The sequence below is a fragment of the Mesoplodon densirostris genome, chromosome 1 (assembly GCF_025265405.1).
Source record: "Mesoplodon densirostris isolate mMesDen1 chromosome 1, mMesDen1 primary haplotype, whole genome shotgun sequence".
In the NCBI taxonomy this organism is placed as follows: domain Eukaryota; kingdom Metazoa; phylum Chordata; class Mammalia; order Artiodactyla; family Ziphiidae; genus Mesoplodon; species Mesoplodon densirostris.
Window position 1 is genome coordinate 113,503,271 of NC_082661.1, and position 26,645 is coordinate 113,529,915.

Genomic DNA, 26,645 nt, shown 5'->3' on the forward strand with positions numbered 1-26,645 from the left:
GAAAATTCAGTCTCGCCTTTCAGTTCCCTAGGTGAGTAGCAGTCGGATCGTGCACTCTATTTCAGTCAAGCAGACTTGCTCATAACATTTCAACGATACTGTTTCAAACATAAAAATTAATTTCGGAGGCTTGTGAACAAGGCTGTAATGCAAGAGCTGTTAATGAGGAGATAAGGCTTTCTTGAAATAGCTAAAGCTTCCTAAGAAATCACAACTTTAAAATCCCTGCCTACTAAAGGAAAGAAACAAGATTACAAAGAAGAGGTTACTGCAGCAAGGTGGCTGAAAATGCAAGAGACCAAGAAGCCTGATAACTGGCTTGTGGACATCAAGAAGCTCAAAGCCCTTTTACCTTTTAAAGAAATTTTTCTATCATTTCACTAATAATGTTGCCTCTATTAATCTACATGCATAACATAAAAATCAGCTACATAGACTTCAGTTTTCCAGACACTAAGGATACCTTTGAACTACTGAAAACAACAAGTAGGAAGTCACTGAGCGAGGCATTTACTTGCCAAAACTACATGATTTTTGTGTGGTATACTGTGCCCTCAATTAGAATACTAAAAAATCTGTAATTCGTTAAATATTAAAATAGGAAATTATTTTACAAGTGTTTTTAGGTAGTAATCACTAGCTAAAACTCAAGTTACCTCACATTCCATCCGCAGTAATGCACCAAGTAAAGGACCTCTCCACCTTCGACATCAGAATCTTTAATACTAGCTTCATACATTTTTTGATTTTTCCCTCGTCCATACCGCACTTGGACTTTCATGCCTGGTGGATAGCACTCAAACTCCTCTTCTTCATTGTTGTCGTCATCCTCTTCATCCTCTTCCTCCTCCTCCTCCTCCTCTTCTGCTTCTTCATCATCTTCCTCTTCCTCTTTATTCGTTTCATCTCTTGAAAGGTTTAAAAAATTGCAGTTAATAAAAGACACTTCATAAGCTTTTCAGTTCCAAACCACATAAAATGATAAAAATCGTGGCTGTGATTGTTCCGGGAACAGCAGGTTCCAAGTGTATGATATTCTCTGAGTTTCTATTTAATATTAAAAACTAAAACTGTGTAGGATGACCATGGATGGTTACAGAAAGATACATTTAGAGAAAATTAAAACAGAAAAGTAAGTGCATTAAAAGAAAATGTCCAACAGCCAGAAGAATAGAAGTTGTGTTGAATAGCAAGAAACTAGTAAGGTCGAATGTAACATTCTTCTCATGTTTTATTGTAAAAGTGTTTTACATCTCAGTTGACAAAAACAAAAATCATCACACCTTATAGCCATTTTCTGACTAAAAATTATTTTTCATTCAAATATTTCCAACCTCAGAATGTTTAAACAAAACTTTTTACTAGCCAAATGGCTAGTCTTAATAACTTTAAAATAATTCCAACTAAATTTTCAAAAGTTATACTAAATGAAATACTACTTTACCTTTCACAGTAATATCCTACTAACTTCATATTACTATCACATCAGGTTTTTTCTTTCTATTCTTCTAAACTTCAACACAATTTCTGCTCTCTTTAACACATATTTACTGCAAGTCCTCTTCTACCAATTCTCTCAATTTTAAAGTTCTGAAGAAATAGGTATATGAGAGGCCAATTCCAAATAATATGAAACTAAAAATCATTTGCATTCTAGAAGCAGCAATGCAAACCATTCTGGTCTTCTCAATATCATGCACCTTCTAAAGCTGAGCATTCATATTCATTTTATATTAGCCACAAATCTGTATTCAACAAATTGGAGAAAATTTTAAATTATAAATCCTTCCAGGCACTAGATTTACCAAAAAAAAATAAATTTCAATAGGAAATTCTGGACTATATTTAGTTTTAATTTGCTCTGCAATATGTCTATACTTATTACAACAGTTTTCTCTCAAAAAGAATCCATCACTTTACAGCTGACAAATGAATAAATGTCATAAAACAGAACCACAAGACAACTTAAGTAATTAAGCTTTAAAAGTTAATGGCTATTAATATTTATATAAAAAGTCTTCCTCCACTGATAACTTTAGTTTTATATTCTTATATGCTGAAGTACCAAATGAGCCAATTTTCTCTGAAATACATCATAAAGTCTACAAAGATCCTTAAGAATTAATCCTATTTTAAAGACTCATTTACAGTCAAATAAATAGGTACTTAAAAAATTAAATGAATCCAGCTGTAATCTGAGATAAAAAATATGAACTCTGGGGCCTCCCTGGTGGCGCAAGTGGTTGAGAGTCCGCCTGCCGATGCAGGGGATACGGGTTCGTGCCCCGGTCTGGGAGGATCCCATATGCCGCGGAGCGGCTGGGCCCGTGAGCCATGGCCGCTGAGCCTGCGCGTCCGGAGCCTGTGCTCCGCAACGGGGGAGGCCACAACAGTGAGAGGCCCGCATACCGCAAAAAGAAAAAAAAAAAAAAAAAAAAAAAAAAAATGAACTCTGTTACTGAAAATATATTAACATTTCTATAATGAAGAAAAACTTATTAGTAAGGCTAAAATATCTAAGAAATTATCAGAAAGGATGTTACGGATGATAAACTATTATTAACAACTTTAAGTAAATGATTTATATATACTATATATGTAGTATACATATATAAAATTAAAATAGTTAAGACTTTTTTTTGAAAGAACACTACTTGTTTAAATCATAAAAGTATACCCCTGCACATCAGGGAGTAAAGGAAGTGTATTCTGGTGGCTACAACAGAGACTGATTATGTACCAAAGAGATTTATCATGCACCTCAGAATCATCATAAAAGAGATAAAAGATATATGAGAGATAAAAAGTCTAAAATTTTTAAAACGAAAACTAACTCTAAACTGTATCTTACATTATATAATGCACTGAGCACACTGGTAAATGCCCATGATAGCAAGCACAACCTGACTTAAAGTGGTAGCCAGGACAATCTTTTATTTAATCTGGAATAAAAACCTAATATTCTGCATTAATTTTAAAAAGCAGTCAAAAATTAAAAATTCTCACTTAATGTCAACCTCAGACGCAAAGCAAATAGGAATCACTCAACTAATACACTGAATTATAGAGAAGCAAACAACACAATTACTGGTTATCAGCCAAAGCAAATATTCTCCTCCTCCTCCTCTTACTGGCAAAATCAGAGGTAAATGCACTAAACTAAACAGAACACAGAATGCCAAGAAAGAGAGCCTTTCAAAGTATAAAATGCAGCCAGTACACAGGTTAAAAAAATTAAGTTGATGTATACATTACACACACATACATGCACACAAACACAACACACACACACGCACACACACACACATGCACACACACCCCATTAGTTAGCTTTTAGAGAACTACAGTTTGGGAAACCAAATGTATCGACCAGGAACTTTTCATCCGAAGTCACAAAGAAATATCAAATTTCCCAAGGTTGATGTCATATGCCTTATTTACAATGGAACAAATTAAAAACAAAAAAACTACTTCGGTTTATTAGTACCTATTATGGGCCAGGCACTGAACCAGACATTTTACATAAATTAAATGATTTACTCTCCCATACCTGGACTATGAGGGAAGAACACTGAAAGTTCTTGGTAGCAGCTAATTACTTAGAGAAAGTTTATATACTAGAAAAATACTTACACATTAATTCTTTATAATTATAAAAGTTTCTATTGCACTTATCTAATAAAATTCAGAGATCAATTTTGGACATTTCTAACCCGTAAAGCTTCTAAAGAACCCGTAACACTTCTAAAGCAGTCACAACAGGAAAATTTCAGTTTGTTGTATGATATATTTATAAATATCTGTGGTAAATAAAAAGGCCATATAGTTGAAAGATTTTTAAAAATCTGCAAAATATAGTTTATACCATAAAATAAGCTGAAGTACCACCTTGAAAATTTAAGATAACTATTAGTAACAAAGAGAAAATACAGGCTCATCACAGGGCTTTCCACACAGTAGATGCTCTGGAAATGTCTACGTATTTAAAAATTCAGCAAAAAGCTGAATCCTTACGAAATTTCTTAATAGTTAAAATAGTCTCCAAGTAGCAGCAAGAGTACTTCAAATATACATTTAACACACACAGAAATATAGCCACGTAAAATGAACAAACACTTATACTATATTCATCTAAACCCAGTTTTGTTTCGTTTTTTCATGTATATTTGCATGTTGTGGCCAAAATTTCAGAAGAACACTAAAATGAGCAGAGATTTTAGGCAAAGAGCTGAATACTTACTAAGTTTCTTAATAGTTGAAATAATTTCCAATATCAGTAAGGAGTACTTGAAATACACATTTGTACACACAGATATATATATTACAAAGTATAATAAACACTTTTTACTATATTCATCTAAGCATGGTTTTTTCTCTTCCCTGCTTGTCTGCATGCTGTGGCCAAATTTCAGAAAAATACAAAAATGATCAAAAAAATATTTGGTTGTACTTATTTAAAAGAACCACTAACAATGGGAATATTTAGGTTTTTTAAACCTCAGACACAAAATCAGATGCCAAAGATCACCTATAAAATCCAGGGGTCCACTGTCAGTATAGAGATTACACTGCTAAATAATTCATTATCCCAAACTGACCAAAACAAGTAAATGCTACTACCACATAAAACACAACATAACAATTCTGGCTTTTTAAAAACTAATTACTAGCACTTTTCCATTCTTATTTTTTCCTTAAAAAATGGTTACAATTCTCAAAATCTAGAGCCAACATACCATCTACAAAACACTGGAGAAGGCCATCTTCCCAAATTTATATTATCTGGTTATCCAGCAAGGTTAAGGCAGTAAGAAGTGCTTTTCTCTAGCTCGAAATTTCATAAATTTCCATGATGAGAGCAAGAATAATGGATCAAAAATATGATCTTTTGCTACAAATTTGCATTAGTAGGGTCTCTGAAGGAGGCAAATACTATTTACATAATAAATGCAGATTTAAATCACTCATTTATTTTGTCAAATTTAGATTCATACATACACACACACATACAAAGAGCAAATTATAATAATTCATTCAGCCAAAATGCATCTTAACCAAAAACAAATTTCTTACCCAGATTTTGCTTTTTCTTCTTCAGCTTCTACCTTTATGCTGAGGGATTCATCTACCCCAGTTGTCTCATCATCTTTATCTTCCAGATTTTCATTTTCTTCTGTTTTTTTCACATTAACCTCTCTTTCCTGATCAGACTGTGTAGGTACAGATTCTGATAAATTCTTTTTACTTCCCTAGAAAAAGATCAGAGGAACTATACCAACAAAAGTAAAAACTGTCAACCTAATTCCATTATCTAATTGTTAGCAAAAGGAGGTACCAACGAATACTAACATTGAGAAAGTTATTTTAAGAAACTACTAAAACACTAGGCAAAAATAGCTAACAGCTATTTTGAACACAAAAATAGCACTTAATGAAGAAAGTGCATGAACAATAAAGTATAAAATTATATAATAAATTAACTATGTAATCTTTACAGAGGATGTAGAAAATGCACTAAAGAAGGCAAAGGACTATCAACAGTATCTTATTTACCAGAGAGGGCTGAATATTTTCCTTTCTTTCAATACCCTCTTCAGTAGGCTTTTCTTCTTTTGGTATTACATTCTCCTCCTCTTCAATCTTTATTTCTTTGATTTCTGGTTCATTTTCTTCCTTAACTTTTATTTCTTTTACATTTTCACACTCCTTACAAGGCTTGTTAACAACTTTCTCTGGCAATGCCATCTGAAATTCAATATTGGCCGACCTACAGTACTCCTCAAAACCATATAAGTATCTGGAAATATGAAAAGAAGTTACATTTGGGAAAACATTTTGAAATGTTACTGTAGAGTTGTAGTTCTTAAAATATGTGTTCATTTCTCCTGTTTAAGTGCTCAGATATTGAGCTATGCTAATATTCAAATTTATTCTAGTTTAGTTCTTCCCAATCTTTTTTACTCAAACAGAAACGTTTTTCAAAGAAAAATAAATTCATTAAAAAAAGATGCTAAAAGTGAAAAGACAGTCATCCTCTTAAATGTAGTAATTGTAACAACAGTAGCTATTAGAAGAATTAGTAATAGCATCTATTTGTTGAGCACTTCTTATATGCCAGGCACTGGCATGTAAAATTTCATTAACTCATCAGAGTAATCCTATGAGGCAAATAGTATCATCTCATTTAAAAAAAGAGGAAATTGAGGCTTGAGAGAATAAATGGTCCAAGGGCACAAAAAGCAAATAACCGGCAGAAACAGGACTCGAACCTGGGTTTATCTGACTTTAAAACTTTGGCATTAAAAAAAACTTTGGCATTTTAACTCCTACACACTTTCCAAATTTACTTGGCCACAAAAACTTTCTTCACAGACACTCTCACAGATCTAGTATTCATGGAATACACTCTAGAAAACGCTATTATAGAGTGATTACTCTAGTAAAACTTTCTTGATTTCTTCTTAGAAGAAATTACTAGCCTCAGTTATATGGTAAATTCCATCCTGCTTTCTAGGTAAAATATTGAATATAGCTATATCAAGTACACCTACTTACTTTTTATAAGCACATTTAACATTGTATCCTGCCGCTGAATTTAAGACAGGGATTCCAAGATCTTGGTAGACTTGTTTCCAAACAGCTCCGCTTTCAATCTAACAGACAAAGTGAAATGAAAACTCCCAAATTAAAAGGTGGGAATGCGATAAAAGTTTGATAAATACTATATATGTATGTGTATATGTGTATATGTGTATATATATATATGTGTGTGTGTGTGTGTGTGTGTCTGTGTGTGTGTATACACACAAATATTCCTATATTTGTTGGTTCCAGTCTGAAGGAATGAAAAATATCAATCTTGATAAATTCTAAATCAAAAATCTGGTTTACAACAATGTTTTAAAGTAAGTTTTGGTATTTTAACAAATCTCAGAGAATTACAAATGTTGAAATACTAGGCCATCTGACTTTTTTTTTTTTTTTTTGGCCACGCAGCACGGCATGCAGGATCCCACTTCCCCAACCAGGGATTGAACTGGTGCCCCCTGCAATGGAAGCACGGAGTCTTAACCACTGGAGCGCCAAGCAGTCCCCATTTGACTTTTAAAGAAACCCTGCTATATATAATAAATAAGAAAACATCCACATTCCTAAATCAAAATCTTAATGAAAAGACAGAGATAAAAAGTTTTAATGATGTATGATTTCCCATAAAATATATAAGCTAATAAATCAAAGCAATTTTATGAATCTTAGTAATGCAGAATACTTTTTTTTCCTCCAGAATAGCCATAACTGGATGGGCACCATACATCATGGCAACCTTAAGATAATTTCTTCAGTTCAACAAAGATCTTCTGCATATATATGCAAATAATATGTTTTCTACATATATAAGGCACAGTGGTAGAGATTAAGGATATAAAGAATATTAAGACAGATCCCTGCTCTCAATGACCTTAGAGTCTAATGGAAAAGAGACAGAGAAAGGAAGAATTTCCACTAATATGGCTGTGTTATAACTCAGGTAGTTTATGAAAGTTTGACAAATTTAACAGTAAATCAGAAAGCTCATTTTTTAAAATCTTTAATTAAATTTAAATTTGGACTGAGGAAGCTAGCTGTTTCTAACTTGTACTCTCCATTTTCTTTTCCTTTTATTCTTAGGTTTTTATTAATAGACAATTTTAGATAATTTTTAGATGAGAAAACATGTATGCAAAACATGTTTCACTTTTGATCGTAATACTTACATTATCAAATCCTCCAAGTTTGTGTACAAGTCTGAATAACTTAAAGAGATTCAAATTTCGATATCCAAGTACAGGTCGCTTGTTAATGGGTGTGCCTATTAAAGGAAACACGAAATATATTAGAACGATGTTACATTTTTAACTTAAACTCTGAAAAGATTCAAACATTACCACCAAATATACATAGTGTAAAGTGTGTATATATGAGAAAAAAAATCCCTTGTTAATCAAAAACATGATACCTACTACTTAAACCCATTTCATTAAAAATTTTTTTTCCTATATCAGATTTTTGAAACCTTATTTATATGATTTCATCCGATTTTCATTCCCCTGATGAGCAAAAGAATAAATACTAAATGAAGCAAAATAAAATACCAACAAAAATTTTTAAAAATCAGGGTAACAAGGTTTGGTAGAACTGAAAAAAGTATTGAGATAATTGATGGGCAACTGTGTCACAATTAGAGTTATGTTTATGATAATTCCTTTGTATTTTACTAATTTTCTACTATTCTAAAGAATAATTCTAGAATAAAGCTATAGTGTTGTTTATTCTAACATGAAAAAATGTAGGAGAAGAACACTAAAACTATCAAACTGTTAGGATGTGGTAGAGAAAACAACAGGATAGAGATACACAACTTACTGCCCTTTGCAAAAAACATATGACTGGCATAATCACATTTTTCACTCTTTTCTAGTATTAGATTTTATTCATTTTCTTCACTTTTTTATTTACCTTACACAAAAAAGCTTAAGAAATAGCCTGCCTTCTTAGGCCAACCCTCCATTCATACAAATAAATAATATAGGAATCAAGAACATTTTATATTGAAGAATAAAAAGATACCCACATTGTAGTAGCCACTATGATTTATGAGAGCAAAAAGAAGACCAAGCCAGCTTCTACTCATCAACAATACAAAACTGGATTAAAAAAAACATTAATTCATAGAGCACAGTAGCACTTTCAAGTATTATTCATTCATTTTGTCCTTCTCCTCAAGCTAGAAAGCTTTCTGCCTCTCACCACTCCTTTTCTAGCATCTTCCCAGGAAAGGAGAAACTATACTCTGAACAGCAGATAAGCAAGAGAGTAACAGGGCCATAGTTATTGGTGGACTAGGTCATCACTGCAAATTAAAAGTTATTGTTAGGCACCCATTCCTCTTTCCCCCAATGCTCGTATTTCTTAAACCACAAAAGCAGATTCGATAAGTTAAGCCCAGGCTCACCTTGAGACTTGGTCACCTTTCTCTATGGATGGTTTAATTCTGTTCTTAGTTCTATGTGGCTGGGTTATAAGAAGACTTATAAGGCCCATCTTAGAATGTGTGCTCGCTCGCTCTCTCTCGCTCTCTCTCGCTCTCTCTCTCTCTCTCTCACTCACTCACTCACTCACACACACAAACAAACACACATGCTGGGAATAGCAAACAGTGATTTTAGAGAAGAGGCTTTTCTACAGGCATGTATGTAGGCTCAAATAAAATGGTACTCTGATACCCATTCTGCTACTGTTTCCTAGTGTAAGAGTTCTTTGGGGGGGTCCCATAAATGGGTGGGGGGACAGACAGGACAGCATACAGTAATTTATGGGTCCACAGCAATAATATCCATCAAAATACTGTCAAATTCCACATTCCACTTCCTATGTGACAGATACCATACTAGGATGCTGGTGATTGGAAATCAAAAAGATAGCCATGATTACCAGTGACATGCAGCTTAATAAACAGAATTCTTATTTTAAGATATTAATTATCTGATACCTACATTAATGATGAATAAAAGAAAAAACACTCACCTCTATCTTCCATAAATTTGTACAACTGTTGAAGAAAGTTCTCCCTTTCCTCTGGAAATGGTTCTATTTCTTCCTAATTTTAGTCACAGAAGAAAAGAATATTATTTTCCTCAGTTAAGCATTTTACTAACACAAGTAGCTTTCCTACCAACAGCAAAGACTAATACTGGAATATTTCAAAGGCTTTTTACCAAATTAAAATTATTTCTTAACACTAAGCTATTCAAAACCAGAAAGCCTAGACATTTCATGCTTTACAGAGAAATATGTCCTAAAAGGTTATCTCAATAGTGACAATTCCAAATGTAAATGCTCATATAAGAAATGAGACCAGCAAAATGATTCATGAACTTTTTACCAGATCAGAGATCTAGTCCTTCATAGGACTAGGTCATAGGCTCAAGAAGACCTACTCTCACTTATATTAAATTGGGTCAGGGTTTACCATCAAAACTAACTCTATTATTGCTCCTCAAGGAACTGAACAAGTGTGGTTCCCATTAACTGCGACTACAATTATCCTTCATTATATACGGCCCCACTGTATAGTGCTTCGAGCTTATAAATTCAGTAAAGTGGGGAACAAACTTGATCTACAATACCTGAAGATTCAGACTTAGGGAAATCTTCAAGTAATAAAATAGTTCCCGAATTTATCAATTACAAGGGAGGGACTAGCTTCTTGCTGCTGTGGCCAGGGGCTGTGGCAGTAGGGAGCTGGTCCTGAAGCAACCTGCAAGGAGCAGGGTAGCAGGTGAGATGGAGGAACTCATCAATTCAGTGACTATCAAGCCATTCAACAATATTTAATGAGCACCGGTAAGTGTAGGCACCATGCAAGGTGCTGAGTCAAACAAAAGAGAAAAAAGCGATGGCACCTGCTATTACAGAACATGATCAGGAGTAACTGCAGAGGAAGTGATTCAAAATATACACCTAGGTTTTACAGTTACTCTGGCTGAAACAAATGTACGACTAACAGTAAAAGTCAGGAGCGTACTTTGCAACTGGTAGTCTAAATAAATCATTTTAATTTTAAAAATCATGAGCCTAAAGCCACTGTTTGAGTGAGATTTGCCTCTTTATTTTATAAGCTAGCAGAAAAAAGGAAGGAAGTTAAAGCAACAAAAACTCATGTTGATAAACTATTATGCTTGCTAATTGGGAAGAGAAGAATCAATGACAATTATTAGTTTGCTCACGATAAATCTGTATTTCTCAACTTAAACATGGTCCACATACACTGGATTGTGGTAAGGTAGTCAGATGTAAGTCTAAGGAAATCTGTTTTCTAGATATTATCTTAAATGCTCCCAAGGTACAATATTTGACTTACATAAACTGTCATATGTATTCCTGTTGCAACAAAATTTAAGTGAAGTTTGTATTTAACTTAAAAAAAAAGTTTAAACTGGAAACCAGATCTGCTTTTACAAAAACATTTGTAAAACATAAATCTAAGCGACAGAAGTTTTGGTAACTAATACTTATTGAACATCTGTTACACGTTACACACTATGACAGAGTACAAATAAGACAGAGTCCCTACCATTGAGGAGCTTACAGATTAGTAGGAGAGAAAACAAATAGAAAATAAATATATGTACATATGTATGTACACATATATATGTAGGCAAAAATTTCTACAAGAATAGTAGTAGTTTATATTAGCAAATTGAGTGATTAACTTTTCCTAAGGTGAGGAAGGTGATAGTTCTCAGAGCGTTTCCCTTTACAGAGGGGGCATGTCAATAGTATTTAAAAAACCGAACAGGACTGTGTCAGACTGACGGGGGGAGGGCACTGTAGGCAGAGGAATTGGTTTGTGCAGAGGTGAGTAGAAACGAGGTATGTAATTTGATGTTGCTGCAACATAATGTTCATAAGTAGATGGGTAGGGAGTTAGTTCCCTGGCAGTACAGTGGTTAGGACTCAGCACATTCACTTCTGTGGCCTGGGTTCAATCCCTGGTCAGGGAACTAAGATCCCGCAAGATGCACCACGCAGCAACTGCCCCCCCAAAAAGTAGGAGGGTATACCAAGAGAAGTAATATAAAAAAAAGGCAGGGGTGGGCTTCCCTGGTGGCACAGTGGTTGAGAGTCTGCCTGCTAATGCAGGGAACACAGGTTCGAGCCCTGGTCTGGGAGGATCCCACATGCCGCGGAGTGGCTAGGCCCGTGAGCCACAACTACTGAGCCTGCACGTCTGGAGCCTGTGCTCCGCAACAAGAGAGGCCGCGATAGTGAAAGGCCCGCATACTGCAATGAAGAGTGGCCCCCGCTAGCCACAACTAGAGAAAGCCCTTGCACAGAAACGAAGACCCAACACAGCAAAAATTAATTAATTAATAAACTCCTACCCCCTGCCAAAAAAAGTATTAAAAAAAAATGGCAGGGGTGGGACTACAAAGGGAGGTTCTAAAAGTGAAGCTTGATTTTCAGAGTGATAAGAAGCAACTGCAGAGGTTTTAAGCAAGGAACTGATGGCTCCAAGCGTTTTAAATAGAAGGCAGTAGGGAAGGAGACTGAAGCCTGCGAAACTTTTACACTACACACTGCCATAGATTACTATATTATAAAACATAAACTCTAAAACAATCCTATTTCATTACTAGTTGCTTACTACAGTTAAATGGCAGAATTTTATAACTTACCTAAATTATTACATATTAACTTATCTTTGTTTCCTAAAAACATTAAATACAATTCACTTCATGGTCATGTATTGCAGTTTCACTACCTGCACCATTCCCCCAATAACTCTGATAAAGTCGTCCAACAAACCATTAAAGAGCAATGTCACTAGTAATATTATGAGCATCTTTTCCCGGTACTTGTCATTGCTAGACCTAAAGTAACAGCTAAAATAAAATATAAATTTAGCTCCTTGATCCATATAAATTGACAGATGTCTTATTTATGATCTAATTAGAACTATCTACCCAGTTGTATTAGATAAAGTCATTTAAGATTCTCTGAATTAAAGAGATATTAATCTTTACTTTTTTTTTACTATTTATTCCTTTAATACTAGATGGAAGACATATTTTATACTTTACTAGATATTTTAATAAAATATGTAGATGTAAACATACTATGAGGTGACAGCTGTCTACATGATGGTAAAAAGCATATGAAAGTAGGGTCTTCCTATATTAGGTAGGGATTTCCTTAACCATCTGATAAACAAAAAGCATAGCAAGATTAAGAAACATTTTTTTCCCTTTTTATTTTTTTAATTGAAGTATAGATGACATACAATATTATATTAATTTCAGGTGTACAACATATTGATTTGACACTTACATACATTATGGACTGAAGATTAAGAAATATTTTTTGAGGTTACTGAGATAACTATACTTAATATTTTTAATTTCACAAGACCATATTTCTGTTTTAAGGTAAGCAAGCAAACTACTTGATTATGATGAATATCACAAGCACAACTGTATTATGAAATACTTCTAATGTTAAAAATATTTAAGTAATTAATGACTTTAGCCAAATCCCAACTCACAAAGGAAACGTGTCCTTCATTTGAAAAGGCATTAACTATGTTTACTCACCTCCTCTTCACTGCTGTTATCCTCCTTTGCTTTTTCATCATCTTCCTCCTCCTCTTCTTCCTCTGCTTCACTGCTAGAACTATCTTCTTTCAATTCAGTCTTCCAGTTAGCAGGAATAGTTCTACTTTTGTGAAACTCAAGTGCCTGATCAAAGGCTGGAAAGAGACCATAAACTATATCAACTGGAGAAATTAAGACAACTGATTTGTCTAAAAGTACTAACAGGATAAAGAAATAAAAAACTACTGTGCTGCCACCACTGACATTTATGGAGTGTTTGCTATGAGCTAGGCACTGTGCTAACTGCTTTTCCATGCAGCAACTCATTTAATCTTAACAGTCTTAGGCATTAGGCACCCATTTTATAGACGGCAAAACTGCTACCATTTGAAGGTGACTTAGGTTCAAACAAAGACAAGAGAAAAGGGGCAGTTTTCTTCTTTTAAATGAAAATTAAGAGTGTCTAGTAAAAAACACTTTAAGATAGGTAAATTTTTAATCGTTTTATCCAAAAAAAAGGGATTATTAAACAGTATTATATACCAGGCACAGAGTCATTGTAATAACACACAATACCTGAAAATATACTATAAATATGTCCTCTACATTTTTCGTTAAGCCTGAATTTAAATTATATTAACAATTAGCTTAAACTAAAATTAGCTAGACAGTTATTCTCACTTTATAATGCATGGAAATAAATTCTAAGCCATAAATTCTTGATGATTTTTAACCGGTCTACATAGCATATTATTTGATTCAGTGAACATGGGCAAAGAAAAAATAAACAGCTATTTACAATGCTAAAAATCAAGTAAGAGATGCAATTATCACGTATTCCTTAATAAAATATAACTACGGTTATAAGAAATGCCAAATCAAAATTACTTTGATTCCTGTTTCTACCATCCTCAGGAACTAATATTTTATTTACTAGGCAAAAGCCAGACTACAGTAACAGCTGATGATATTGTTCTTTCCCATTTTTAGATTATTGTCCCAATTATAAGCTAAAAAAAAAGAAAAAGAATACCTGTGATAACAAAAGGCACGTGGGTTTACAAAAGTATAAGTCGCATAGAACCAAATGTAACTTTAAAGACTTAAAAAAAATTTTAAGACCAAAAGAATATTTAATCTTCAGAAATACTTTTTACTTTTTTTTTTTTTTTTGGCCATGCCACGCAACTTGCAGGATCTTAGTTCCCCGACCAGGGATCGAACCCGGGCTCCAGCAGTGAAAGCTCCAGAGTCCTAACCACTGGACTGCCAGGGAATTCCCCATCAGTTTTTAAATTAACTATAATTTGTTCCAAGATTATCCTTACCTTGTTTTAATACAGCATCAGGCTTTGGTGCAGTGTCACTAGTAATTTCATGGACATCCTTTCTTGGTACTGAAGTACTATATTATTTTTTTAATTTTAAAGGAAAAAACCCACAAAAATACAACAGAGATTAATTAAGAGTCCAATTACCTACCACAGAAAGATACTGAAAACATGGGAATACTGACATTTACAATGAAAATGATTGCATACAGGGTTGCAAGTCCCAAATAAAATGCTAGGCAGGATGTTAAAATATGTAATCATCTACAGAAGGACCCCACCTTAAGAGATGTTTTATAAGCAACAAGGTATTCTCAAGTATCAGAGGACTTAGCTAAATGCAATACTAAAAATACTGAAACACTGAAAATAATAAATTAAAATGTCTGGATAGCAGAATGCATCAATCCAATAAAAAATAAGTTAAATAGCAAGAATTGGCCATCATCTTAGGATAAGCACAAGAAATTACTAAATTTAAGACTGGAAGAACATGTACTATTTTATAATGTAAAATGTTCTTTTAACAATTTTTTTTAAACTGAATTCTAGGTTCACAAGCAAACTTCTAATATATAATTTAAGGTTTTTTCATGGAACTTAGCAACCCTAAGGAGGGGCTAGATGCAAGCAACTGGGAGAGGTTCATTCTATCATATACATCACGTATATTTCCTATTTTACACTAATAAATCATCATTCATCTTTTCTGCACTTGGTTTGTCTCAACCAAACCACAAAAGCCTAAAAACTATTCCAAATACATTTTTCAGCCTGCTTTTTTGAACTTTTTATTTAAAAATTTCAAATATATACAAAAGTAGACAAAACAGTACAATGAACTCCCACATATCCATTACCCAACCACAATAATCATTAACTCAGAGTCACTGTTTCGTTTATATCCCTACCTACCTCCTCCTCCCACCCCAACTGGATATTTTGAAGCAAATCCCAGACATTATATAATTTAATTTATAATATTTCATTACGGAGCTTTAAAAGAAAATTCTTCTAAAAATATAACCATATCATTATCACACATTTAAAAATTCACAGTAATTTCTTAATATCATCAAACCAGTATTCAATTTCAGTGTTCAAATTTCTCTGATTATCTCCATTTTGTGAAAGTGAGTTTCATATAGACTTTTTAAAAATCACATTTCAGAACTTGAAAACCCAAACACCAATCTTAAAGCATGATGATCCTTTTAAAGTATAGTTACCCAATAAGGCAAAATATAAAATACATGGATTTTCTAGTCACACAATTCTTCAAGAAAGAAAAAAACACATAGTTTTTCAGTTCCAGAAAAGTTCTACATGAAAGGTCACTTTCTTAATACTTAACATACATTTATAGTAACTCATTTTCATCCTCAGCCTACTGCAGAAGTCGAATGTTACACAACAGGGTAACACTAACTCATTTAGACATAATTAAAAATGATACAAAATCCTAATAAGACATTCAAAAACAATAAATATATCAATATCAATCAAGTATTAGATGTGGTAGATATATCGAATTTTCCTCAATAAATCATCAGCTATTACACAGGCAAATACTGACAAATTAGACAGCACTTAGAGTCTAGTTTAGAAAAGACCAAATGAACAAGAAAAGACATATCATAAGACTACTATACTTAATGATAATATGAAAAATGATCATACTCTGAAACACTGTGTATGATGAGAAGGAAAAGCATAAGGTCACTGGAAATAACTAATTTATAATTTACCATCCCAATCTGGAAAAACAGCATATTTTTCATACCAAGTGAATTATACTTACAATTTGCCATCTTTGAAAGATCGAACAAGAATATTGTCTTTTTTCACAGCAATTTCATCACTACAATCAGGACAAACCACCTTTTAAAAAAAGTGTGAAACTATTATAACTAAAAGCACATTTATAGATAGTTATATAAGTATCAATTATTTAAATCTTTTTCAAAACAGTTTCAGCTTAAAATTTAAAAACTAATTTTAGTTTGAGGGTAAACAGTTACACACACATGTGGGAACACACACAAGTAATTTTAAGTTTATATCCTTCCAGCTCTCTGGATTATCCACATTGTTTTCTGACACAGGCACGGTGTTGACAGCAGAACTGTGGCTATGACTAGCCTGAAGCTGTGGACCAAGTCTAGGCAGAAATAGAAAGTTGGAATGAGAGTAGCTCAGGGGTGGAAAAAGAGGGAGAGCTAGTCCTAACAAAGGGTCTGCAGCAGGGCTAAGAGAACAGCAGGACCAAAATGGAATCAGGTATCAGAACCTTAATCAGAGCAGTCTCTATCTTTAAAAAGACAGAGATGATGTTCTACTGATTATCTACATTTAAATATACACTTTAACACATGCTAAAATTTCTCCATAATATTACCCACTCTAAAAAGTAAGCATTTTAAACTGGGTACCTTCCTGGGGTCTGTATAAGATTTATTATGAACAAAATAAAAGATTTATTTTATTTGAAGTCATCTCAACTATTATTTAAAGTAAGGATAAAGCATGCCTTCCCAAAGGTAATACTAATGTAAGACACCTATAAATTTTTATTATTTTAATCCCGAGATAGCCCACTATATATACCAAGAACAATAGTATAGTTACAGTTTTTAATGAAAAATGGGCTAAGTAAGTATGACAGATTTAAGGACTGTCTCATTAGCTCTGAAAAATGACACAACAGTACATAAAGGCATGTAATCTCACCACAGGTTTGAGAGGAGTGAGAAACAGGTAAGTTCTAGTTCAGTCTTTAAAAGGTTAACAATTTCCATACTTGTAACTGCACTGCATTAAGCATTGCTTAAATGTTGATGGCATTATGAAATAATTCACTCATGAAAGTCTTTTACATGCGTTAGCATCTATGAAAACTTTCCTATCATTTCAATAAGGTCCAGAAGTAAGTACTTAATATCTGTTTATTCATTCATCCAGTCACTCTACAAATATTAACTATTTCATCAAGGTACCATACTAGACCACAGAGGCCTAGTCAGTCACCGTTCCTCCCCACAATGAGCTTGTATTCTAGCTGGGAAGACAAGCACTAAACAAGTAAGTGCACATTTATTTAACTGCTATTGTGGTAAGTCTTTATCTAGGTGGTCAGGTACCACTTTCTTGAGGACACAACATTTAAGCTCAGCTTTGAAAGCTGAGTAGGAACTGGCTTGATGAAGGATGTATGTGTGTACACGTGTGTACCACAGGGCTGCGCTGCAAGCAGAGGAAACAGATTATGCAAAGGGCCTGACACAGCAAGCAGTGGAGCCCATTCCAGGAAGCAAAAGGTCAATGTAGCTAACTTTCTGCCTGGGCTGAATAAGTGAGGTAAGCAGAGTTCAGACCTGTCAATCTTGTATGCCATGTTAATTCTGAGGATAAAATCTAAACTCTTCAAGGGAAGGATCCAAAGCAAGATAATGTCATAATAGAATTGCCTTTTAAAAAATTACTTTGACTGTCATAAAGAAAATGGACCAGAGAAGGACAAGAGTTGGAAGAGATGAAGCTACTGCAAATCTTCCAGGTGAGAGATGGTGACCTGGATGTAAAGTGGTGCTGATGGTAAATTAAAGGAACAAGAAATAGTAGAGATAATTAGGGAAGTGCAGAGATGACAGAGAAAAGGATGCTTACATTTCTGCCTTGTGCAAATGGTGTCATTCACAGGGAGAGGAGACAATGGGTCATGTTTGGGAATGAGAGAGGAGAGAATAAATTTAGCTTCAGGCTTATTAAATGTTGAGGTGAATTAAATTTTGAGGTGACTAAAGGGCAGCCAAGTGGAGATAATGATAGATAGATACCCAGGTCCAGAGCTCAGAGTAGGGGTCTGAACTCTAAGCTATAAACTTGGGAGTAAACAGTCTAAATATCAGAGCTCTAAAACTGTGAGCCAAAAGCACACATTTTTTTCTTTCTCATGAGCTTAGGATTTTGAAAACCACACACGTGACAGCTTTGGCCAGTGCTGACAATGGCGTGTAAGTGGGTTCACTCTCCATTCTCTTACAGGAACTACAATCCACATTTTATCCCATTCACCCATGCATGTGATTTTCTTTGGTCCCTAAGACATTTCAGTTTATTATCTCTGCAACCAATGCTATAAAAGGGGATGAGATCACCCTAAAGAGAATACAATGTGATACATTCTGAACCTTGAACAACAACATTTAAAGCTTGGTTAAAGGAGAAACAGTAGAGGAAAATGAAAAAGAGGACTGCATGAGTCAGGGAAGCTAAGATTTCCTCCCCTTAAAATGGGGGTAAATACCACTTATGTTTCAGCCTCAATTAGGATTAAATAAGACCATGTGCTTACATGAACAAGCTAGCACAGGGCCTGGCCAGGGCAAGTGCTCAAAACATGGTGACTATTAATAGTTCCTAGAAGTATGCAATTGTTCTCTAACATGATGTTACCAAGCAGTTGTTAAAATTTACTCAATTTATAAACACTAATTTTAAAAATAGAAATGCAAATACTATTTATGTGATTATGTCAAGATTGTTTGATTCAAAACACAATTTCACACTCTAGTTGACAAAAATTATTTATCACTTTCCAAAAGATCTCAAATTTGTGGGGAAGATAATATGTATCACTAATGCTAAGATTTTTAAAATAATGATAAAATCGTTGACTAAGCAGATTACTAACCTTTCAGTATTGTATATCTTTAAATATTTTTCTCATCATCAAGGAAACTATTTAGAAATTATGATGAGAGAATATTAATACTGAAAATACTAAAGTGCAAATTTTAATGTTCCTTTTGTTTTAGAAAAAGACACACAAAGCTCTTTTAAAACATGTTTTCAAAAGAAATTCTTTCAAAGAATCTTAGTGCTTTAGGAAAAAAGAAATGATCACATACACTTACACTTAAGTTTTTAGCTTGCCATTAACCCAAAGCTCAACAAGTTAGTTAAACCTTCTAACACTCAGTTTCCTTATCTCTAAATGAGGATAAATAATACATACCTCATAATCAGCATAAAGACATTAGCACAATCCTTACACATAACAGGCATCCAATAAATGTGTAATGGATAGAAGGATATATGCAGAGGTACAAAGGTATCATAAAGTATTTATATTTATTAAAATAATTGCCCTCATCAGTTTTAATTATAACTGTAAGAGTTGACAATTATTGGGCACTTATTTTGTGCAAAACACTAAACACTTGGGATAAAGAATACAAAATGTTTACAAAAAGGATGAAAAATAGATATCATTTGTAGACAACAGTAGAAAATAAAATTCTGTTCTTCTTTTGCAGCCTTTTGCATGGTAGGTTTAGAAGTTTTAAAAGTTTGCATGAGGAATTTTTCACCCCAAATTGAGCAGTGTAACATACCTAGCCTCTAAAATTATCATGATTTTCATCCTTTCTCGGATGACTTCAGGAGTTCTTTGTACTCAGAAATAACTTTCAAGGAATTTTGTGTGAACTGAATGATGCTAAAACCATTTCCCCATTTTGTACCTATGAAAAAACACTAGTAAGAAAATCAACTATTTTCTTCATGAACTTATATAGTTGAAAGTTAAACTTTCATACTGAAGTTACTCACCAATGCAGGAAACCATAGTGCTTTCTTTTTATCCAAACTAACGTAATCTACACATACAACTTTTCCTAGCAGCTCATCAATCTGTTTCCTATCATCCTCATCTTCATCACTGGAGGATGAAGAAGACTCTTCCTCTGGTCTAGGGAAAGAAAAAAAATGAAATATTTCTATTTATCTTCACAAAGAATAAGCACACCAAGCTGATGAGTACAGGTATTCTAGAAATCTTACCCCGTTTCCTACAACCTACAGAATGGCTAATTTAAATTTTTAAATAATTTTCTAAATTTCTAAAGAATAATAATTTTAAAAAGGTTATCATTAGAGGAAAGCAATCCATTTTCCTAAAAATCTTCTGGATTTATTTAGTGCTATTTTAAAAGATTAAGGGAAAGATCAGAACAGAATAACACTGGTCCCCAAATTCTCAAAAAGCTAAAGGCTCCATATGAAGCATCCCAGTACTGCACTAAAATATACTAGATCCTCCTCTCAAATTAAAGGAATTCTGGAGATGGTAGTTTTACACTCCCAGTACAAAGCTAATTTTATTTATTTATTTATTTTGGCCACACCACACGGCTTACAGGATCTTCAGTTGCCCGACCCAGGAACTGAACCCGGGCCACCACAGTGAGAGCTCGGAGTCCTAACCATTGGACCGCCAGGGAATTCCTCCAAAGCTCATTTTATGAGATTTTTTTTTTTTTTTTTTTTTTTGCAGTACGTGGGCCTCTCACTGTTGTGGCCTCTCCCGTTGCGGAGCACAGGCTGCGGACGCGCAGGCTCAGCGGCCATGGCTCACGGGCCCAGCCGCTCTGCGGCACGTGGGATCTTCCCGGACCGGGGCACGAACCAGCGTCCCCTGCATCGACAGGCGGACTCTCAAGCAGTGCGCCACCAGGGAAGCCCCCAAAGCTCATTTTAAAAAGGGGAAGGCAGATCTTTATTAATGGGGATCAGGCTGGGGAGAGGAAACACTCTGGTAAGAGATCACCATTGGTGTCTTTAGTATCAAATATACACAAACTACATATTCATAAGATGCACAATATGGTTCTTCTGTATTATGTTAAAAACTCCTTGGGCTTCCCTGGTGGCGCACTGGTTGGGAGTCCGCCTGCCGATGCAGGGGACACAGGTTCGAGCCCCGGTCCGGGAGGATCCCACATGCCACGGAGTGGCTGGGCCTGTGAGCCATGGCCACTGAGCCTGCACGTCCAGAGCCTGTGCTCCGCAACAGGAGAGGCCACAACAGTGAGAGGCCCGCGTACCGCCAAAAAAAAAAAAAAAAAAAAGGAAAACTAAAAGGAAAACAAAAACAAATTCTGAATCTGATTCCGAGAAAGCCCACAATTAGTGGTAAAGAAAACAGGTTCTAATAACTGTGCTCAAAATGCCCACAATAACTGTAGTGACCTAAATGGGAAGGAAATCCAAAAAAGAGGGGACATATGTATACGTATAGCTGATTCACTTTGTTGTATAGTAGAAACACAACATTGTAAAGCAACTATACTCCAATAAAAATTAAATGGGCTTTATGAATAAAAAAAAAATGCCCAGAATAAGTAATGATACTAAGAATGCTGAATAAATAGACTGCAAGAGAATGAGAAATATAATAAAATAAAAATGATATTTCTATAAAATAAAACAGGATGACAATATGTCATCTTTTTTTTTTTTTTTTTTTTTTTTTGCGGTATGCGGGCCTCTCACTGTTGTGGCCTCCCCCGTTGCGGAGCACAGGCTCCGGACGCGCAGGCTCAGCGGCCATGGCTCACGGGCCCAGCCGCTCCGCGGCATATGGGATCCTCCCAGACCGGGGCACGAACCCGTATCCCCTGCATCGGCAGGCGGACTCTCAACCACTTGCGCCACCAGGGAGGCCCCTGTCATCCTTTTATATTTATATATTCCAATATATTCCAATATAATTTATATATTCCAACGTAAATATAAAGGAAGCAAAACCTATTATAATACTATTAAACATTTGAGAGTGACAGGGGGAATATCACTATCTGATTTCAGTGATCACTCAATTAACCTAAAAATTGTCCTGTGATAAAAAAAACAAAGCAGGGCTTCCCTGGTGCAGTGGTTAAAAATCCACCTTGCAATGCAGGGGACATGGGTTCGAGCCCTGGTCCAGGAAGATCCCACATGCCGCAAAGCAACTAAGCCCATGCACCACAACTACTGAGCCCATGTGCCACAACTACTGAAGCCCGCATGCCTAGAGCCCGTGCTCTGCAACAAGAGAAGCGCACCACAATGAGAAGCCCACGCACCGCAACGAAGAGTAGCCCCCGCTCGCTGCAACCAGAGAACAGCCCGCGCACAGCAATCAAGACCCAACGCAGCCAAAAACAATAAATAAAATAAATGAATTTTTTTAAAAAAGCAAATCTTCAAAATTTGCTACTGAGTAGAACTACTGTACTTCAAATGGCACTTAAAGCAGCTTAACCCTTACTTAGAAAGTAGGTAATAGGCAGCAGGAAAAACCAACACACCTTCATATTAGCAGAGCATAAAACCTTACAAATTGGCACAAAGCTTGGGATAATAATGACAGACTTCTCAAGTCTGATTTCTACTTGATTAGAAGAACTTCTCAAGGACAACACAACCAAACTTAAAACCGTAATTATTGCTTTTTTCAAAGTAGTCACAGAAGACTCATTCAGCTGGGATTTTATGGACACCCTTTATGCCATTATCATTAGCAAGACAGAAAGTCACAATGTCACAAATAACATTAATCAAATCCGTAAAACATAGAACGAGAAAACTGGGCCTTACTTGGCTAACAATGTCATCTGCAACAGTAATGAAAATTCTGATTTCTTTCAAAAGACTTAACAAATGTGAAGACTTCAGACACGAGAAAGTTATATATATAAAAATGTAAACTGACTGGCTACATAAAACATCCATCCACCTCCCATCATGTCCAGACTCCACTCCAAAACCATTCCCCACTCGTGGACTAGATTTCCTCCTCCCTCTCACCTACTCAAGCCTTTATTCCAGCAATGCTCGCTTCTCTCTCCTGTATCAATTTTTCTGCCTCTACTAGATTGAGTCCTACCAGTATAGTGTTATTTCTAAGAAAATGCTGTTACTTCTCCCACTTAAAAAAACAGAAGATCCCCTGACCTCACTTTCTCCACCAACTACTCCTCCCCTTGGCAGAGAAACAGCCTAGAATGCTTTATCCCCAGAAATCTGGAAACTTTTTCACCTCCTCTGTCTGTTCAAATGTCACCTCAATTACGTTACTCTGATCACCTTATTCAAATTTATAACCTGCCCATCCCAATCCCCCCGCCCAACCTTACTCTTACTATTTCCACAGCACTTACAAATCTATCATACTACATAATTTACTTAATTCTTCTGTTTTTTTCTGTATTGTCCATCTCCCCGCATACAAGATAATGTAAGCTCTAAAGGCAGAGGGGTTTTTTTTGGCTACACCGCAGGGAATGTGGGATCTTAGTTTCCCAACCAGATATCAAACCCATGCCCCCTGCAGTGGAAGCGCAGAGTCTTAACTCCGAGACCGCCACGGAAGTGCCCCGGAGATTTTATAAATACCTGTTTTGTTCACTGATATATCCCAAGTACCTGAACAGTGCTTGGCACAGTGCAGATGCTCAATAAATATTTGTTGACTAAGTAAATGAACTGAATAGGTTTATTTTTTTTTACTGTGGTACTTTTGATTTCTATTTCTTCTGAAATCACAAAATGTATACAATCAGTATAATGTATACAACCAGTATTACCCATACCATTATACCTAAGGCTCCTTTTAACTTTACCTTTTAGTGGAGTTTAGCCAGGAAATTGTTTGCCTAAGACTAGTACTCAATAAACTGGTATACTAAAATAAATGAGCATCAGAAATATGTTAAGGGAGCAAAGATAGAACAAGCAGAGAGTCTGCTTGGTGTTTATTCCCCTCCGACATTGTTGCTTCTCTGGTACCAGGTATGTGTTTATAGAGCCACAACAAAATAACGTACTGTCTCTGAAATAATGTCTGATGATGCCACTGGAAACAAAGCTAATTACATGAGAATGTTTACTAAACAAACTAACAGCTAGACACTTAAAGCTGATCACACATCACTATTAACTGTAAATTAATTGTAAATCAAGTAAGAAGAACTTTAGACAAGACACTTGCCAAAGAATATCAAATGATGAGCTACAAATATAAAATTGAGCCAGAAACTGCAGAGGCTCAATCTCTGAAATGCAATTCAGACTTCAATGATCCTTATTCTTTCAAACAACTAACTCAGTTTCAAATTTTGTACATTAAATTAAAAATCTGTATTAGTCAGTATCAGGAAGACTGAAAACGTGTAGCTTCTTAGAGATTAAAACATATAGAACATAAGAACATGTACGGACTTAATAAAAGGGTTTTAATTTTTTCCCAATTTTTATCAAGAAGGAAACTAGATAAAAATTCTCATATCAGAATAAAGCAGTGAATAATAAAAAGAACTTCTGGACTTAGATAGTGGTGCTGGTTGTAAAAATGTTGTGAATATACTAAAAAACACTGACAGTGAATACTTTAAAAGGGTGAATTTTACATGTGAATTATACCTCAATAAAAAAAAAAATTTTTTAGGACTTCCCTGGTGGCGCAGTGGTTGAGAGTCCGCCTGCCGATGCAGGGGACACGGGTTAGTGCCCCGGTCCGGGAAGATCCCACATGCCGCAGAGCGGCTGGGCCCGTGAGCCATGGCCGCTGAGCCTGCGCGTCCGGAGCCTGTGCTCCGCAATGGGAGAGGCCACAGCAGTGAGAGGCCCGCGTACCGCAAAAAAAAAAAAAAAAAAAAAAAAAAATTGTTAAAGGTCTGCAGACCTGTATACCAGGTACAAATCACTAGTTTACTGGGTAAACCTTAGCACTGTCACTGGGTAGAACCTGTACCCACAAATGATCTCTAACAAGTATCATTATAAGCCTTATTATGCTTTATCCTTTTTCTGAAGGATAACAGCAAGTAGACTACCTTCCTACAATAGCAGTTGCATATATACTTTTGCCAGGTTATTGGAAAAAACTTTTGAGGGAGAGGGTCACAAATACTTCTATAATTTCAGAATTCTATTCTTTAGGTAGAATCAAAGAAAACCTCTGCATACAACGTAAATTGTAAGGGCAAAATTCACTCAAGTTATACATAATCAAAAGGATCAATAACTTGCTTTAAAAAAATTAAGCTAGAGGATGATAATCTTTGAAAAACAAAATATCTGAATATATTAGGATTAAAAGCAGAATATAAATAAAACAATTAAAGGAAGGTATCAAAAATAATTTTGGAATAGCTGGAGGCAGATCAACTGGTATGTGGATTAACAGTTCTTAAAAGAAAACAAAGGTAGTGATATATCATTGCAACAGTGGAGTCCGGGGAATCCTGAGAAGAGATAACCTTATCTATCTTTGTACAAATTTTAAATGGCAATCAGAGAACCATAATGAAGACCTTTTTGAGTTGAGTAATGGAAGAGGAAATGAAGGTCAGATAAATGACCTTAAGATCCAGGTTCCAGACTTTGTTGCAGAAAATCACTCTGAAGAAAGGGGAGAAAGAACTTTGAGGAAGCGTAATTTAAGGAGATGGGCACTTTAAACTGTGGTACTTGCCTGTGGCACTTACACACCAAGGCTTAAAGCACTAAGCATGAACATCATGACGTCTCTTGGCAGTGAGAAAGACTACAGTAGTGAGGCAGAAGGAACAGCAAGCAAAGTAAGACTGCAGATGGGCTGCGCTTCATTTCCAACAGTAGTAACTCTCAACCTTTCGCCTGCCTTCATACTTTGCACGTGTACAACACGATCCTAACAGCAAATCTTTCATTACACACAGATTCTCAACAGGAAAATCGCTAACTTAGAATGTTTGCTAGAGTCTTTAGAAAGCAAAGATAAACTTGCTCAGTGACAACTGCATGCTTTCTTCTCATATACAAGAAAGGGAGACCTCAGCTAAGAAACATAGCAGACATTTTAACAGACTATAATTTTCGGTCTTTTTTTGGGGGAGCCGCACTACACGGCTTGTGGGATCTTAGTTTCCCGACGAGGAACTGAACCTGGGCCCTCGGCATTGAAAGCACGGAGTCCTAACCACTGGACCACCACGGAATTCCCGTTTGGTCCTTTTTGTAGACCATTCTATGTGATATTCCATAAATTATCTTATTTAAAAAATTTTTTTACACTTCTGGATGACATTTGTAGAAAGGTAAAATATGTTAAATATTAGATGCAATTTTTTTCAAAATTGAAAGAATTCTTGATTCAAAAACTGTTTTCCCTATAATATGTATATAATACATAATACAGGAATAGTGTTTTTAAATTCATAAAATATAGCTAAAAACAGTCCTTCCTGTTGGACATAAGCACTAGTAAGCAGAATTTTTACATACTCACATATAAACACATTTTTACATGTAAATGAAATGTTACATACTAGTATTTCATTAAAATTTTTTCATTCAATACATGATGATGATA

The 26,645-nt window shown here is 35.1% G+C and overlaps 1 protein-coding gene across 6 annotated transcripts in view; it reads right to left on the bottom strand.

Moving 5' to 3' along the window:
• Nucleotides 1-26,645, bottom strand: part of ARID4B (AT-rich interaction domain 4B) — a 127,164-nt gene that overhangs the window by 34,200 nt on the left and 66,319 nt on the right. For 4 of the 6 annotated variants that reach the window (XM_060107991.1, XM_060107983.1, XM_060108017.1 and 1 more), the window contains exons 8-17: nt 20,078-20,216; nt 16,266-16,345; nt 14,462-14,538; nt 13,134-13,288; nt 9,565-9,637; nt 7,755-7,849; nt 6,556-6,653; nt 5,554-5,797; nt 5,074-5,249; nt 657-908 (exon numbers count right to left, since the gene is read on the bottom strand). In XM_060107991.1, coding sequence (XP_059963974.1) covers nt 657-908; nt 5,074-5,249; nt 5,554-5,797; nt 6,556-6,653; nt 7,755-7,849; nt 9,565-9,637; nt 13,134-13,288; nt 14,462-14,538; nt 16,266-16,345; nt 20,078-20,216 — 1,389 coding nt within the window. The remainder of the gene's footprint in view (nt 1-656; nt 909-5,073; nt 5,250-5,553; nt 5,798-6,555; nt 6,654-7,754; nt 7,850-9,564; nt 9,638-13,133; nt 13,289-14,461; nt 14,539-16,265; nt 16,346-20,077; nt 20,217-26,645) is intronic. The other 2 variants (XM_060107999.1, XM_060108008.1) reach the window with 2 other exon arrangements.